The sequence below is a fragment of the Scyliorhinus torazame genome, chromosome 7 (genome assembly GCF_047496885.1).
Source record: "Scyliorhinus torazame isolate Kashiwa2021f chromosome 7, sScyTor2.1, whole genome shotgun sequence".
NCBI classification, from domain to species: Eukaryota; Metazoa; Chordata; class Chondrichthyes; order Carcharhiniformes; family Scyliorhinidae; genus Scyliorhinus; species Scyliorhinus torazame.
The window spans coordinates 252357361-252370248 of NC_092713.1; the positions used below are offsets into that span (position 1 = coordinate 252357361).

Sequence of the window (12888 nt, forward strand, 5' to 3'; positions counted from 1 at the left end):
TACCACGTCCGCCTTCAATCCCCTCAGATGCGCGAACACACGTGCCTTTTGACCGGCCCATTTAACCCTCAAACATTCCAGGTGATCAGCCTAGTTGGGGGACTCATTGCCCCCCCCCCCATTCCTATTCGCGGCTTCCTCGCGAGTGCTCAGTCCTATCCACCTCCAAGGGCCGGGAGAATGCCCCATCCCCCAGCAGCTTCACAAACATGCCTGCGATGTATGCCCCAGCGTTCATTCCTTCGGAGCCCGACGATTCTTAGGTTCTGCCGGCGGGACCCATTTTCTAGGTCCTCCACCTTCTCCAGGAGCTTCTTCTGCTGGTCCCACAGCATCCCTACCTCCAGCTCCATCGCAGTCTGATGTTCCTCCTGCTCAGCCAGCGCCGCCTCCACCTTCTTGATCGCCCGATCCTGGGCGTCCAATCTATGCTCCAACCGCTCAATCGACTCTTTTATCGGGTCCAAGCAGTCCCGTTTCTGCGTAGCAAAGCCTTCCTGAATGACTTGCATCAGTTGCTCCATAGACTGCTGGGTCGGCAAGCCAGAGGTCCGAACCTCCGCCATGCTGTCTTCTGTTGCAGCTACAGCCCAAGCCTTCTCTATCTTTTTGTTTCTGCCCTTAGGAACACTTCTAGTCCTTCTTTCCATGCACCGAAGAAGGAATTTAGTAAACAATTGCCACTGACATCCGTTTAACAATTCAAACCCGGTAGTAAAACTGGGGAAAGGTCCAAAAGTCCGACCAGAGCGGGAGCCACCAAATGTGCGACTTACTCCTTCATAGCTGCCACCGGAAGTCCCAATGGACCAAATTTTTGACGTTTTATTTCAGTCAGAATCTTAAAATTGTCACACTTCGTTCTTGAAAGATTATGATGGTCTCTGACTTCCAAGAGGAGTCCAGTTTGCTACAAAATAGTTTAGTTTCGACATTTTGAATGAGAAGAGCTGAAGAGATGGTGGGAAACAACCATGTGGGAACAGTGCATGATGGAAAGATTTGACTTAGGCTTAGAGAAAGTGGTTCTAGAAACTAACACTATTCATATTCTTGCTTCTCCCAGAGCTGGAACTTGCTGGCTTTCGGGCTAGGCATATGGTATGATATTAGTTTACAGGAATTAAAATGGCCGACTTACTGACGTTTACACTGCATCAGTTAAATATTTTTATAATTACTCTATTAAGGTTCCCTTGAATTAGTTGCAGTCCCTGACTTGAATATTTATTCAATCCAGATTTAAAATGTAATATGATGAAATAAAAATTTGTTGATGACAAAAAATATTGCAATTTTGCCATGCAATGTGTCTTTCTCAGTAATGCTGTCAACAGCATACGGAGTATGGCTGGATTGTTAGTCCAGCTCCAGGCTTACTAGTGAGGTTTATTGGGTTACTTGATGTTCCTTTTTTTGTGGAACAGCATCTGGAATATCTACTGTGGTTTGATGACTGGTCAGTTGCACTTTGGATTGAATAAATATCCTGAATCCTAGATTTTCACTGCAAGCATAAATAAACAAATTTGAATAAAAATTTATCTCATGGTGAAACTTTACGTTATAATAATTTCAGAGGAGGCACCGAATCAACAAGACATGCAGTGCAGCTCATCAATGCACTAATTCAGGATCCTGCAAAGGAACTGGAGGATTTGATTCCTCGGAATCATATTAAAAGCGTCACAGCCAACACAAGAATGGGGTCCACAGCTGCCACAACCACAGCTAGCACCACAACTGCCGGACACCGAATAACCGTTTCAATGATGTCTTCCTCTGCAACAGCTTCACTGTCAACCTCATCATCTACATCATTACAATCCATTAACAAACCTGGCAAAAACATTGTGTCAAACAATATGCGTCCTACATTTTCAGTTTCACTTCCTTTGGCTTATTCACATCCGCAGTTGGCACATGCTTTGCTGGCTGCTCAAACTATCCAGCAGATTCGACACCCTCGGTTACCCATGGCACACTTTGGAGGAACCTTTTCTCCATCACCAAATACTTGGGGTCCTTTCCCAGTGCGACCTGTAAGTCCTGGAAGCGCCAACAGTTCACCAAAACATAATACAACTCGTCTCAACCAGGGTAGTAATACCATTCATCCCAACACTGGCAATTCGGCTCCTATCAATTCTCCTTCTCTGGCTGTGAGTTCCCCAACTTTCACCACACCGTCTCTGTGTGTCACAAGCAGCCCAACTCCATCATCAGTTCGAAAGCAGCTCTTCACCTCGGTCAATAAAACTAACATCATGATATCAGTGACTTCAGCTGTGACGTGTAATTCCTGCTCACTGCCCACAAATTCAACCGTATCAGTGAGCAATGGGCAGCCTCCTACACCACCACCCCCTCCACCACTTGTACAGCCTTCTCAACAATCCATGTCACTGACTAAGAATGAACCATTCACCACCTCCACTGCGAAGGAAGAAGTGACCACCACAGAACAACCTGCAGGAAGCCAGTGTGCACATTCAAATGTCTGCAACAGCTCCTCAGTCAGCAGTAATCCTGGAGCTATAGGAATACAACCGACCTCCTCACTGCCCAGTATTCTGCCGCAAATTTCGTGCCGCAGTTCCTCTGATATTCGACCTTCTTTGCCGAAGCCTTACATTTCAAATACAGATCATGGATTAGTGGCCCCAAGCAGCCTAGCATCTACTCGCCCTGTTACCATGTCAGCTTGTCCTAATGTTCAGACCAACAACACTTTACCTCAGTTAGCTGCAGCCTCTCCTCAAGTATCTCACAGAATACAGCCTGGTGCTTCTTTCTATCCCCTAGTACAGCAAGAGCCACAGTCTGTTTTTGTCCCAAACCCAGTTCCAATGGTTTCTACCCAAGATCCTATGAAGCAGCATGGCGTACCTTCTCCGATGCAACTTTCATCTGCACTTGGTATGCTGAACGTTTCGCAGCTCCACCCAAACCCAGGAAGCAAATCCTTGCCTCCAAATTTTGGCTCTGCAGCCCTCTTCAGCCCTTTCAACAGTTTTTTCGACAATACCCAGGTGTCTGCAAATCACGTGTGGGGAAGTTGTCCACTGCCTTCGCGGCCAACGCAAGATCCAACGTTTAGTGGCCATACTAATTACATGGGCAGTTCTGTACTTGGACAATTAGATGCAGTACTTCCACATGATAACTCCAAGGCTCCTGGTTTCAGACCACCTTCGCAGAGGGTGACATCGAGCCCCACAGGTGAGATGGACAGTAGATTATTTTAATATATTTATGTATTAGCTTTGAAGATTCTGATTTAAACCATTCTTCTGGACATCATTTATGTAGCAACTCTCTAAAAATTCCAGATGTTAGCCAAATTGTTAAATATTTCTTGCTTTTATCCGCATTCTTCTTTCCACTTACCTTCTCTGATTCCCTACCCCCTTTTCAGGGGCTTCTCACATGACTGATTCAACCATCAAGACAGGGCAGTTTTGAGACTGAGGCTGGAGAACAATTTTGTTTCTTTCCTGCAACTCTTTCTTCACCCTCGCCCCTTCCCCAACAACAACCTCCCCATGTGATGGGCTGCCTGTTCCACTTAAATGTCCTTCTGTGGAACCAATTGATTGTTGTAATTGAAAAGTTTAATCTGTGACAATACTAGTGACTTGTTGCAATTTTCAGCGATTGGCAAATGATCTGTTATTTTCAGGCCTCCAGTTGTTGAGCTGTATCAAAATTTGACTGTAAATTTCAAGATTGTAGAAATATTATCTACTTCATTTATTTCCCTCGCTCTACCAGACACTGGGGGAGGAAGGGAGCTGTATGCCAACATTGAGTGCTAATATCACTTCAGCGATTTACTCTGTGCCAGATCTTAAATTCGCTTCAGATTGTTTGCTGCTTGTTAATCACAAGTTCCCTTTGAAAATGGGTGCTTTTATCATTATCTGTGATTGTAACGTGTGTCTGTAAGTATTAGTAGGTGATCTTATAAATTTAAATACATTTAAAAGGGGACCAGATTCATCCAGTATTAGGAAAGCTAAAGTAACGCAAATACATTTATGCACTTTTGAAAAATTGTGACCTCATAAGTTAGACTTTAGACATGCAAACGACCTTTGAAGGGGTGCAACCTTCACAAAATGATATCATGCATGGGGAATACTAAATTATAAGGACCTGTTGCAGAACCTTGATTTATAGTCCCTTGATTTTAGAAGGTTCAGGGGTGATCTAATCAAGATGTTTAAAATACATTAAACATTGAAGAAACATCTATGATTCTATTTCTTCTGCTAGGATAATCTAAAACAAGGGGCATAATCCTAAAACAAGACAAGTTGAGAGAGCAATCAGGAAGCACGTTTTCACATGGTGTATTGGAAATCTGAAACTTGTCCCCCCCCCCCCCCCCCAATTGCTGTGGATGCTGGGTCAATTGAAATTTTCTCTATTTTGTTTTTGTTTGGCAAGGTTGTCAAAAGGTATGGAGAAAATGCAGGCAAATAGAGTTCAGGTACAGATCAGCCACAATCTAATAAAATGTTGGAATAGGCTAGAGGGGCCGAATAGTCTTCTCCAGTTTATTACTAGGTAATGACCATGACACATTTTTCTTACATGAGGATAGCAGGGGCTTGCTAATATGGTATGCTTGAGGCATGCCAATAATAGCTCAAAAGTTTTAGGGTAAAATTAAATTATTTTTTAAAAATTCATTTTTAAATTAATTCCTTTTAGTTTACAATGACGTGCATTGACTGTGCTTGTATTTTAGTTTTTTTTTTTAAACATTGCAACAATACTTTGCTCTACCCTTTTTTGGCAATGAGACTTCAGAGAGCGCTACTCTCACTTACAGTTCGGATTATTACCCCTTTATTAAAGAGAAATGTACAAGTTATAGATAAGTCACTTTTTATAATGTGCATTTCTCAAATATTCCATTACATGTGATTTTTTAAAAATGTTTTTGAAGGAATGTCTGCTATGGACCCATCAGGCAATGCCATTTCTTCCTCTTCCACCCCATTGACGAGTTTTGCTCCAAGTATGGCGGGAACTCAGGTGTATGTACAAGGACCAGCCCCTGTAGGAATGCCTGCTCCTAGCTTCAGCAGACAACATTTTTCCCCACACCCTTGGAGTTCAACAACTGCTCCAGCTACATGTATGTACAAGCCAATCCTTTCTATATTTTAGTTGCATTTTTGGGGGTGGGAGGTTATGCTCCTTAATCTAGGATCCACTACTCGTTATATGCATTTAAAATACCATTTTAAAAACTTTTAGTAGGTCCAATCTTCCAAATATAGCTTGAAAATTATGGTTCAAATGTTGCAAAACAAATATTGGAAAAGGGACATCAAATATGTACTTATTAGCCCTGCAAATTTGGGTCCAGTCAGTGGTCCTTGTGGAAATGTTTTTCTTGCACGCAAGGCCAGTTAAATTTTGATTTATCACCCAATTACATCTGAAAACAGAATTACATTTTTCACTTAAACATCTCCGAGCAAATTAACCTTGGTCTTGATAATATTTACATCCAGTTCATAGTGCAAATTAAATCTCTTGCAAACTTCAGCCAATTATTTCTTTACCTTTCATTGTTTCAAGGGTGCCAAATGCTTATCCTTCCGAATACATTACGTTGCGCTTTCATGCAAGTGTATAAAGCCATGGGTTTTAGCAATATGTATTTGGCAGTGTACATGGGCAATTATTTGTGCATCTCCAACTTGGAGGAAACTTGGAGTGATAGTTATTCTCTGGCAATAACATACTGTAAAATGCATTTTTGACTTTTACCTGTAATTAGGATGGGGGTTGTCCAATAACAGCGCTCTGAGATTCAGTCTAGCCAGTAGGAACATTAGAATGCCGACCTCAATAAAGTAGTGAGAAATTAAGCAACAACCTGCATTTGTACATAGTGCCTTAAGCTGCTTCACAAGAGCATCATCAGCAAAAGCATGCCAAATTGATGGGTGTCATTCCATTTTTTTGAAAGAAGACCGAGTTGAAACACATTTGAAAAGTTATACTTGGGTACCTTTACTATCAATTTACCTTTCTCGTCAGACATGGGCTGCTCCAATGCTTCAAACTTGCATTTGTGTGAAGAGATGTATATGGCAAAACTGAAATTAGAGTTTTTGATTTTGGGAATTTCCTTACATTTTCTGGCTTCCATTTTTTAAATATATCATGTAAAAGAACATTAATGCAAACTAACACTATCCATAAAATATTTCCCAGGTTACCTCCAATTGATGTGATTGCTCCTCAGCTTCTTGGTTTCCTTCAATGTTAAACAAGTTTAAAGATTCATTCTCCTATGTACACATTTGTTCAAAGATTTGCAGCCCACTTCCGATAATTAGTTTAGTTTCTCCTAGCATGTTGGAGTTGTTCATATCAAAGTTTTTCTGTTGCATTACATTTTTTAAAGGTGTGTAATACATATAGCATTAACACAGAATTGACTCTCAGAAAATGGAACTGGACACGATTTGCATGAACACATTTTTGGAATGTATTTTTATTAACAATGACGTTTGCATGTCTAAGTATGCTTTCTTCACAAGATTTTGACTGCTGTTTAAATGAAGTGCAGAAACATTTCTAACCAACACTCCAGTCTTGACGTTTCGTTTTCTCTAAACCAGTTACATAGTGTAAAGGTCTGAATTTTTTCTGATTTTAAAATAAGAATAGGAATCAAAAACAGAACAGTTTAAACATGCTGCCCTTCGTTCTTATTTGGTGAAAAGCAAGCATAAGTTTCACTTCAGGTTTTTTTAAACTGGGTATGGTTCAAAATTTATAACTACAAATCTCAATTAAAAAATAATTGTACTGTTATAGATTATGGTGTCTTTACAAATTGTTGGATGTAATTTACTACTTGTGGATCATAATCTTTGTGGATCATAATTTCTATGCAGGTGAGTCCCCGCCATCTGTGTCTTCTGGAGCTTCTTCACCCTTATCTGCTGCTTCTGCACCTCCTTCCTTGGGCCAACCAAAATCAAGTAACGCAAATCAGGATCGGAAGGTACCACCACCTATTGGAACAGAAAGATCAGCTCGCATTAGGCAGACTGGGTCAATGACTCCGCTTTCCACTATGGTGGGTAGTAACCTGACAACTCCTGTTGGACAAGGAGGGATCTGGTCATTTGGTGTCAGCAATAATTCAGGTGAGAAGTTATTAATGATAGTGTTGGAGAGATATGTAAGGAGTGTGCCTGGCAGGGCTAAGTTTTAAAGCTATAAAACCTTGTCATACCTTAGAATGGGTTTCTCTTTCAGATGGCATATCTGGCTGGTCTCAAGGTGTGATGGGTGGTCACTTAATGCACCAATCTATATCAGACCCAGCTTCATTTTCACAACATCAGACATTGGAAAGAGATGATACTGGAATAGTGGCACCTTCAAATACCTTCCATCAGCCAGTGCCAAGCAACTTCATGGATTACAACAAGGTTAGTGAAAATTGCTTGATTTTTAATAAAAAAGAAAAATTGAGCATGACTATCAGGCAGCAATGATTTGTACATAATCAAAGATGCACATTGAATGAATTGTAATTACATTGCAATCACTTTAGCATGAACTACTTGCAGGCTGAATTTCTTTCAGCCAATTTTGGTATGACTTGATACCTTTACAATAAGGTGGTGGTTATAGTTTTAAAGCTGGAACAAAGACATAAAATTAGTGAAACAAAAGCAACAAGTTGGAAATAATAAGCAAGTGGCAGCTTTTGTGAAGGGAGAGACTTTCAGATTGATGACTTAATGAAAGGTCATTGACTTGAATCATTAACTCTTTCTCTCGCCACAGATATTGCCAGGCCTACTGAGTACCTCCAGTATTTTGTTTTTATTTCAGATTTCCAGCATCCGCAATATTCTGCTTTTCAACATTGAGTTAGTGATTATTTTTTCCCAATATCATAATAGCCTATGCTCTTGCAACAGTTTGGAAAAACCCACGCAAATGCTATTGTTGAAAACTTCATAACTGGTTCATAACGCTGTTTCAACATCAAATTTATACACATTTATATGTAGGCTTGGACTCCAACTCTTGGGTTGCTTGCTGCAGGCTGCTGCACAAGCATCATTATAAAGTAGCTAACCTTCAGTTGTTTATTGTTGGTGTATAAATATGTCAACAGTCATCAAAACATGACACTGTATCTTTTTAACACAACAAGAAGTTGGATATCAGTAACCCCTTTTGATGTGGTGATGAAACAGCCCGAGGTGATTGACAGGAGCATAATCAGATAAGAATTTATACTAAGCCAATATAGGCTATTAGGACAGATAAGCTAGGGCAGAGGTGGTGTTTTAAGGGCTACCTTCAAGGAGTTTGAAAAATGTTGTTGTAAGTAACTTTGGGGATTCTCCCCCCCCCCAAAAGCGACTCAGGGGAGTGATGAGGAATACAAAGAAGTGATTAGAGATAGTGTTGTTTGTGAATGCATAGGCTTTGTGAGCTAGCAAGGTGGAGGGTGTGAGCATGAAAATATGTGAAAATGTGTAAGTAAGTTTATATGTATGGTGAAGTTAAGGAAGAGCAGTGAACTGTTAAGGAGAGAGGGCAAGATGAGTTCAGATGACGTTTGAAATCCCCGAGCATGGCAAATGTCTTGGTAGAGTGAATGAGGAAAGCAAGCAAATATCATGGTGATAGGAGATTTAAAGCAGTGGAACACTATGAAGTGCTCAAAGCAGTTGTCAGAAGTAAACGGGTACCTGATAGTGGAATTTAGTGATGAGGGCCACAATGTCAACATGACACTTTGAGTGGGGCAGTTGGTGGAAGAGAAAGTCAGGCAGGCACGGATACTTTCGGTAAATGGTAAGGTAGAGCCAAATTTTCATCAAGTCCTATCAAAATGGTCATCAATAACGTCATGTATATCGTGGTGGCGGCCATGGAGTAAGTGGTCGCACATTTGGTGGCTCCCACTCGTGACGTTTTTTTGGGACCTTTTCCCCGGTTAACAGGTGGATGTGAGGTGAAATAAAGGTGCAGGAGAGTGAGTGAAAGAGACTGACCCTCTGCTGTATGGAGCTGAGGGCCAGACGTGGTCGGAAAAGAGGGAATCAGTCGGTTAGAGCTGATGCGGTGTCTGCGACATACGTGGAGATGGTGGAGGGGGCAGGCAGTGGCTCAGTGGTCGACGGACCAGCTGGTGAGCTTCTTGAACGAGAAGTTCACCCAGCAACGGAGGAGAGCCTGGAGCACCTGGCCCGTGTGGTGGATTTGATCAGGGTGGTGGCCAACCGCTTGGAAAAGAAGCTGGCGGCCCAGTAAGATGTAGGAGGTGACGGGGGAACACAAGGCGCAGTTTGCCTCAATGGCAGCAGAGATGGGGCTGATGCGCGATCAGCAGAAGCGGCTCCAGGAGAAGGTTGAAGACCTACAGAACCAGTCACGCAGGCAGAACATAAGGATCGTGGGCCTGCCAGAGGGGAGTGAAGGAGCCACGCTGGCACGCATGTGGGGAGGATGCTGGAGAAGCTGCTCGGAGAGGGTGCGTTGCATAGCCTTTGGAGGTGGATCGAGCACACAGGACGCTAATGAGGACGCCCCAGGGTACGAGCCGCCGAGGGCGATAGTGGTGCGGTTGCACCGGTTTCTGAACAAGGAGCAAATTGAGGTGGACCAGACAGACGAGGCATTGAAATCCGTGTGTGCCAAGACCTGGGTGCAGAGTTGGCCAAAAGGGGAGCGAGCTTTTAACAAGGTCAAGGCAGCCCTCTTCAAGAAGGGGTGAAGTTTGGGCTACTGTAACTGGCACGTCTGTGGGTGACCTCCGAAGGCTGGGAATTATACTTTGGTTCGGCGGAGGAGGCAGTAGGTTTTGTCAAAGACAATGGACTGGCAGGAGAAGGTGGACTTTGAACTTTGGTGGAGATGCTGTTAAGATGTTGGTGTTAACTTATGTTTGGGGCCATTTCTTTTTCGCTTCAGGTTTCCTTTTTGTTCTTTATTAGGGGATGGGGAGTTGGTCTCTTTGTTTGGGCTTGGGGAGGAGTTGTTTTTGCTTGCTTGCACTAATGTTCGAGTGGGGAGGGAGGGGAATCAGTAGGATGCTGGGTGCCAGGCTAGCTGGACGAGCTAGTTCACAGAAGCGCAATTGGGGGTTAGTGGAAGGTCAGTGGGGGCAGGGGGATTTGTGGGTAGGGGGAGGGAGTACTGCTGACAGGGGAAGGGCATTTAAAGGGGAGGAGGATCGATGATGGTGGACGCCCGAGGGTGGGCATGGGGAGGTATGGGACACGGGCCGGAGACTGGCCCAAGGGGGACTATGGTTGATCGGTGGGGGGTGCCCCTGTCCAGGCTGGTCACGTGGAACGTGTGAGGATTGAACAAGCCAGTCAAGAGGGCCTGTGTGTTTGCACACTTAAAGCAATTGAAGGTGGATCTGGCCATGCAACAAGAGACGGACCTGAAGGTGGGGGACCAGGTTCGGCTGAGGAAGGGACAGGTTGTGTAAGTATTTAATTCGTGATTGGACTTTAAAACAATGGGGATGCCGATTTTGGTCAATAAGTGGGTGGCGTTCGAGGTGGGAAATATAGTGGCTGACTCTGGGGGAAGATACGTTATGGTAAGCGGGAAACTGGAGGGGATGCCGGTAGTGTTGGTAAACATCTATGCCCCGAACTGGGACGATGTGGACTTTGAGGCGGGTGCTGGGGAAGATTCCGGACCTGGGCTCCGATCCAGGGTCCCAGGATGCTTCAGATCCAGGGTCCCAGGTCCGATTCCTGGCTTGGGTCACTGTCTGTGTGGATTTGCGTGTTCTCCCCGTGTCTGCGAGGGTTTCCTCTGGTGGGGATTTGTGGACTTGGTCCGGTTGCTATACCAGGCACCGGTGGCGAGTGTGCGGACAAATCGGGTGACATCAGATTACTTCAGGTTGCACCGGAGGACGAGAAAGGGATGTTGACTTTCCCCACTGTTGTTTGCCTTGGGTATAGAGCCATTAGCATTGACATTGAGAGCGTTGAGGGTCTGGCAGGGGATAGTACGGGGGTGGGGGGGGGTGGTGGAACACAGGGTCTTGCTCTACGCGGGATGATCTGCTTCTGTACATATCGGACCCGTTTGGGGGGGGGGGGGGGAATTGGAGGGAGGGGGGGGAATTGGAGGGATTATGGGGATATTCGAGGAATTCGGCCGGTTTTCGGGATACAAATTGAATATGGGTAAGAATGAGGTCTTTGCGATCCAGGCGAGGGGACAGGAGACGAGATTGGGTGTGGTGCTGTTCAAGGTGGTGGGAGGGAGCTTTCGATATTTGGGTATCCAGGTGGCACGGGAGTGGGAGCAGCTATATAAATTGAATTTGGGCCGGTTGGTAGAACAGATGAGGGGGGACTTCGTTGTCATTGGCGGGGCGGGTACAGACAGTTAAAATGACGGTCCTCCTGAGGGTTTTGTTTGTTTTCCAGAACCTCCCAATTTTTATCCCCAAGGCATTCTTCAAAAAACTGAGTGCACAGTTACCTCACATTTGTCTGGATTAAACTCCATCTGCCATCTCTCCGCCCAAGTCTCCAAACAATCTAAATCCTGCTGTATCCTCTGACAGTCCTCATCGCTATCTGCAATTCCACTAACCTTTGTGTCATCTGCAAACTTACTAATCAGACCAGTTACATTTTCCTCCAAATCATTTATATATACTAAAAACAGCAAAGGTCCCAGCACTGATCCCTGTGGAACACCACTGGTCACAGCCCTCCAATTAGAAAAGCATCCTTCCATTGCTACTCTCTGCCTTCTATGACCTAGCCAGTTCTGTATCCACCTTGCCAGCTCACCCCTGATCCCGTGTGACTTCACCATTTGTACTAGTCTACCATGAGGGACCTTGTCAAAGGCCTTACTGAAGTCCATATAGACAACATCCACTGCCCTACCTGCATCAATCATCTTTGTGACCTCCTCGAAAAACTCTATCACACCGTTAAATTTCTGAAGCTGATCTCACCAGTTCAACAGATTAGGTTTTCTAATAGGAACATAAAAACTAGGAATATTTGCAACACAGAAAATAACCAATTGGTTTATTCTGTCGATGCTGACTGAATAAGAGTTTTGCGCCCTAATCTCACCTTCCAACTCTTGCTGTGTAGCCCTACAGACTAGGGCACTTCAAATGCATATCAACATGTTTTGTCAAATATGATGAGGGCCTTTGCCACCAGTGAGTTCCAGATCCCCACCAGTGGATAGAAAATCTTCTTTCAGCACCCAATCCTTCTCCCAATTAGTTTAAATCTGTGCCCCTGGTTATTAATGTCTCTGTGAATGGAATTGGGTCCGTACTGTCGACCCCTCATAAATTAGGTCTCCTCTTATCCTCCTGTATTTCAGAATAAAACAAACCAAGCTTTTTCAAGTTATCCTCATAGCTGCAGTTCTCCATTCCTGACAACATGCTTGTAAGTCTCTTGCCCTAAATTAGTGCAATCACATCCTTCCTATAATGCAGTGACCAGAACAGCAAGCAGTACTCTGCTACGGTCTAACTAGTGTTTCTTAAATAGTTCTGGCATAACGCCCATGCTTTCATATTCTAGGCCTCGGCCAATAAAGGATATTATTTCATATCCCTTGACCATCTTTTCTGTCCGATCTTCTCAAGGATTTGTGGGCATGCCCCTTTGGTCTAACAATGCTTCCCAAACTTTTCTAAGCACTGAACCCTTTTGACTTCCCAAGGGTACTGACTAAACCCTTGACTGAACCTTTAAGAAACATACTTACCATGTTTTGTACTTGTCTTGGTGTACATGGCTTGTGCTATGTCCCGAGAGGTGTTTGGTTGATGTCTTTACCTTAAAGTGTCTAGATTAAATGCTTAAATTC

The 12888-nt window shown here is 43.8% G+C and overlaps 1 protein-coding gene across 7 annotated transcripts in view; it reads left to right on the forward strand.

Moving 5' to 3' along the window:
• The window catches only part of ankhd1 (ankyrin repeat and KH domain containing 1), a 253244-nt gene that overhangs the window by 199268 nt on the left and 41088 nt on the right, over positions 1-12888 (forward strand). For all 7 annotated transcript variants that reach the window (XM_072512258.1, XM_072512260.1, XM_072512259.1 and 4 more), the window contains 4 exons: positions 1580-3222; positions 4958-5149; positions 6930-7184; positions 7297-7472. In XM_072512258.1, the coding sequence (XP_072368359.1) occupies positions 1580-3222; positions 4958-5149; positions 6930-7184; positions 7297-7472 (2266 nt within the window). The remainder of the gene's footprint in view (positions 1-1579; positions 3223-4957; positions 5150-6929; positions 7185-7296; positions 7473-12888) is intronic.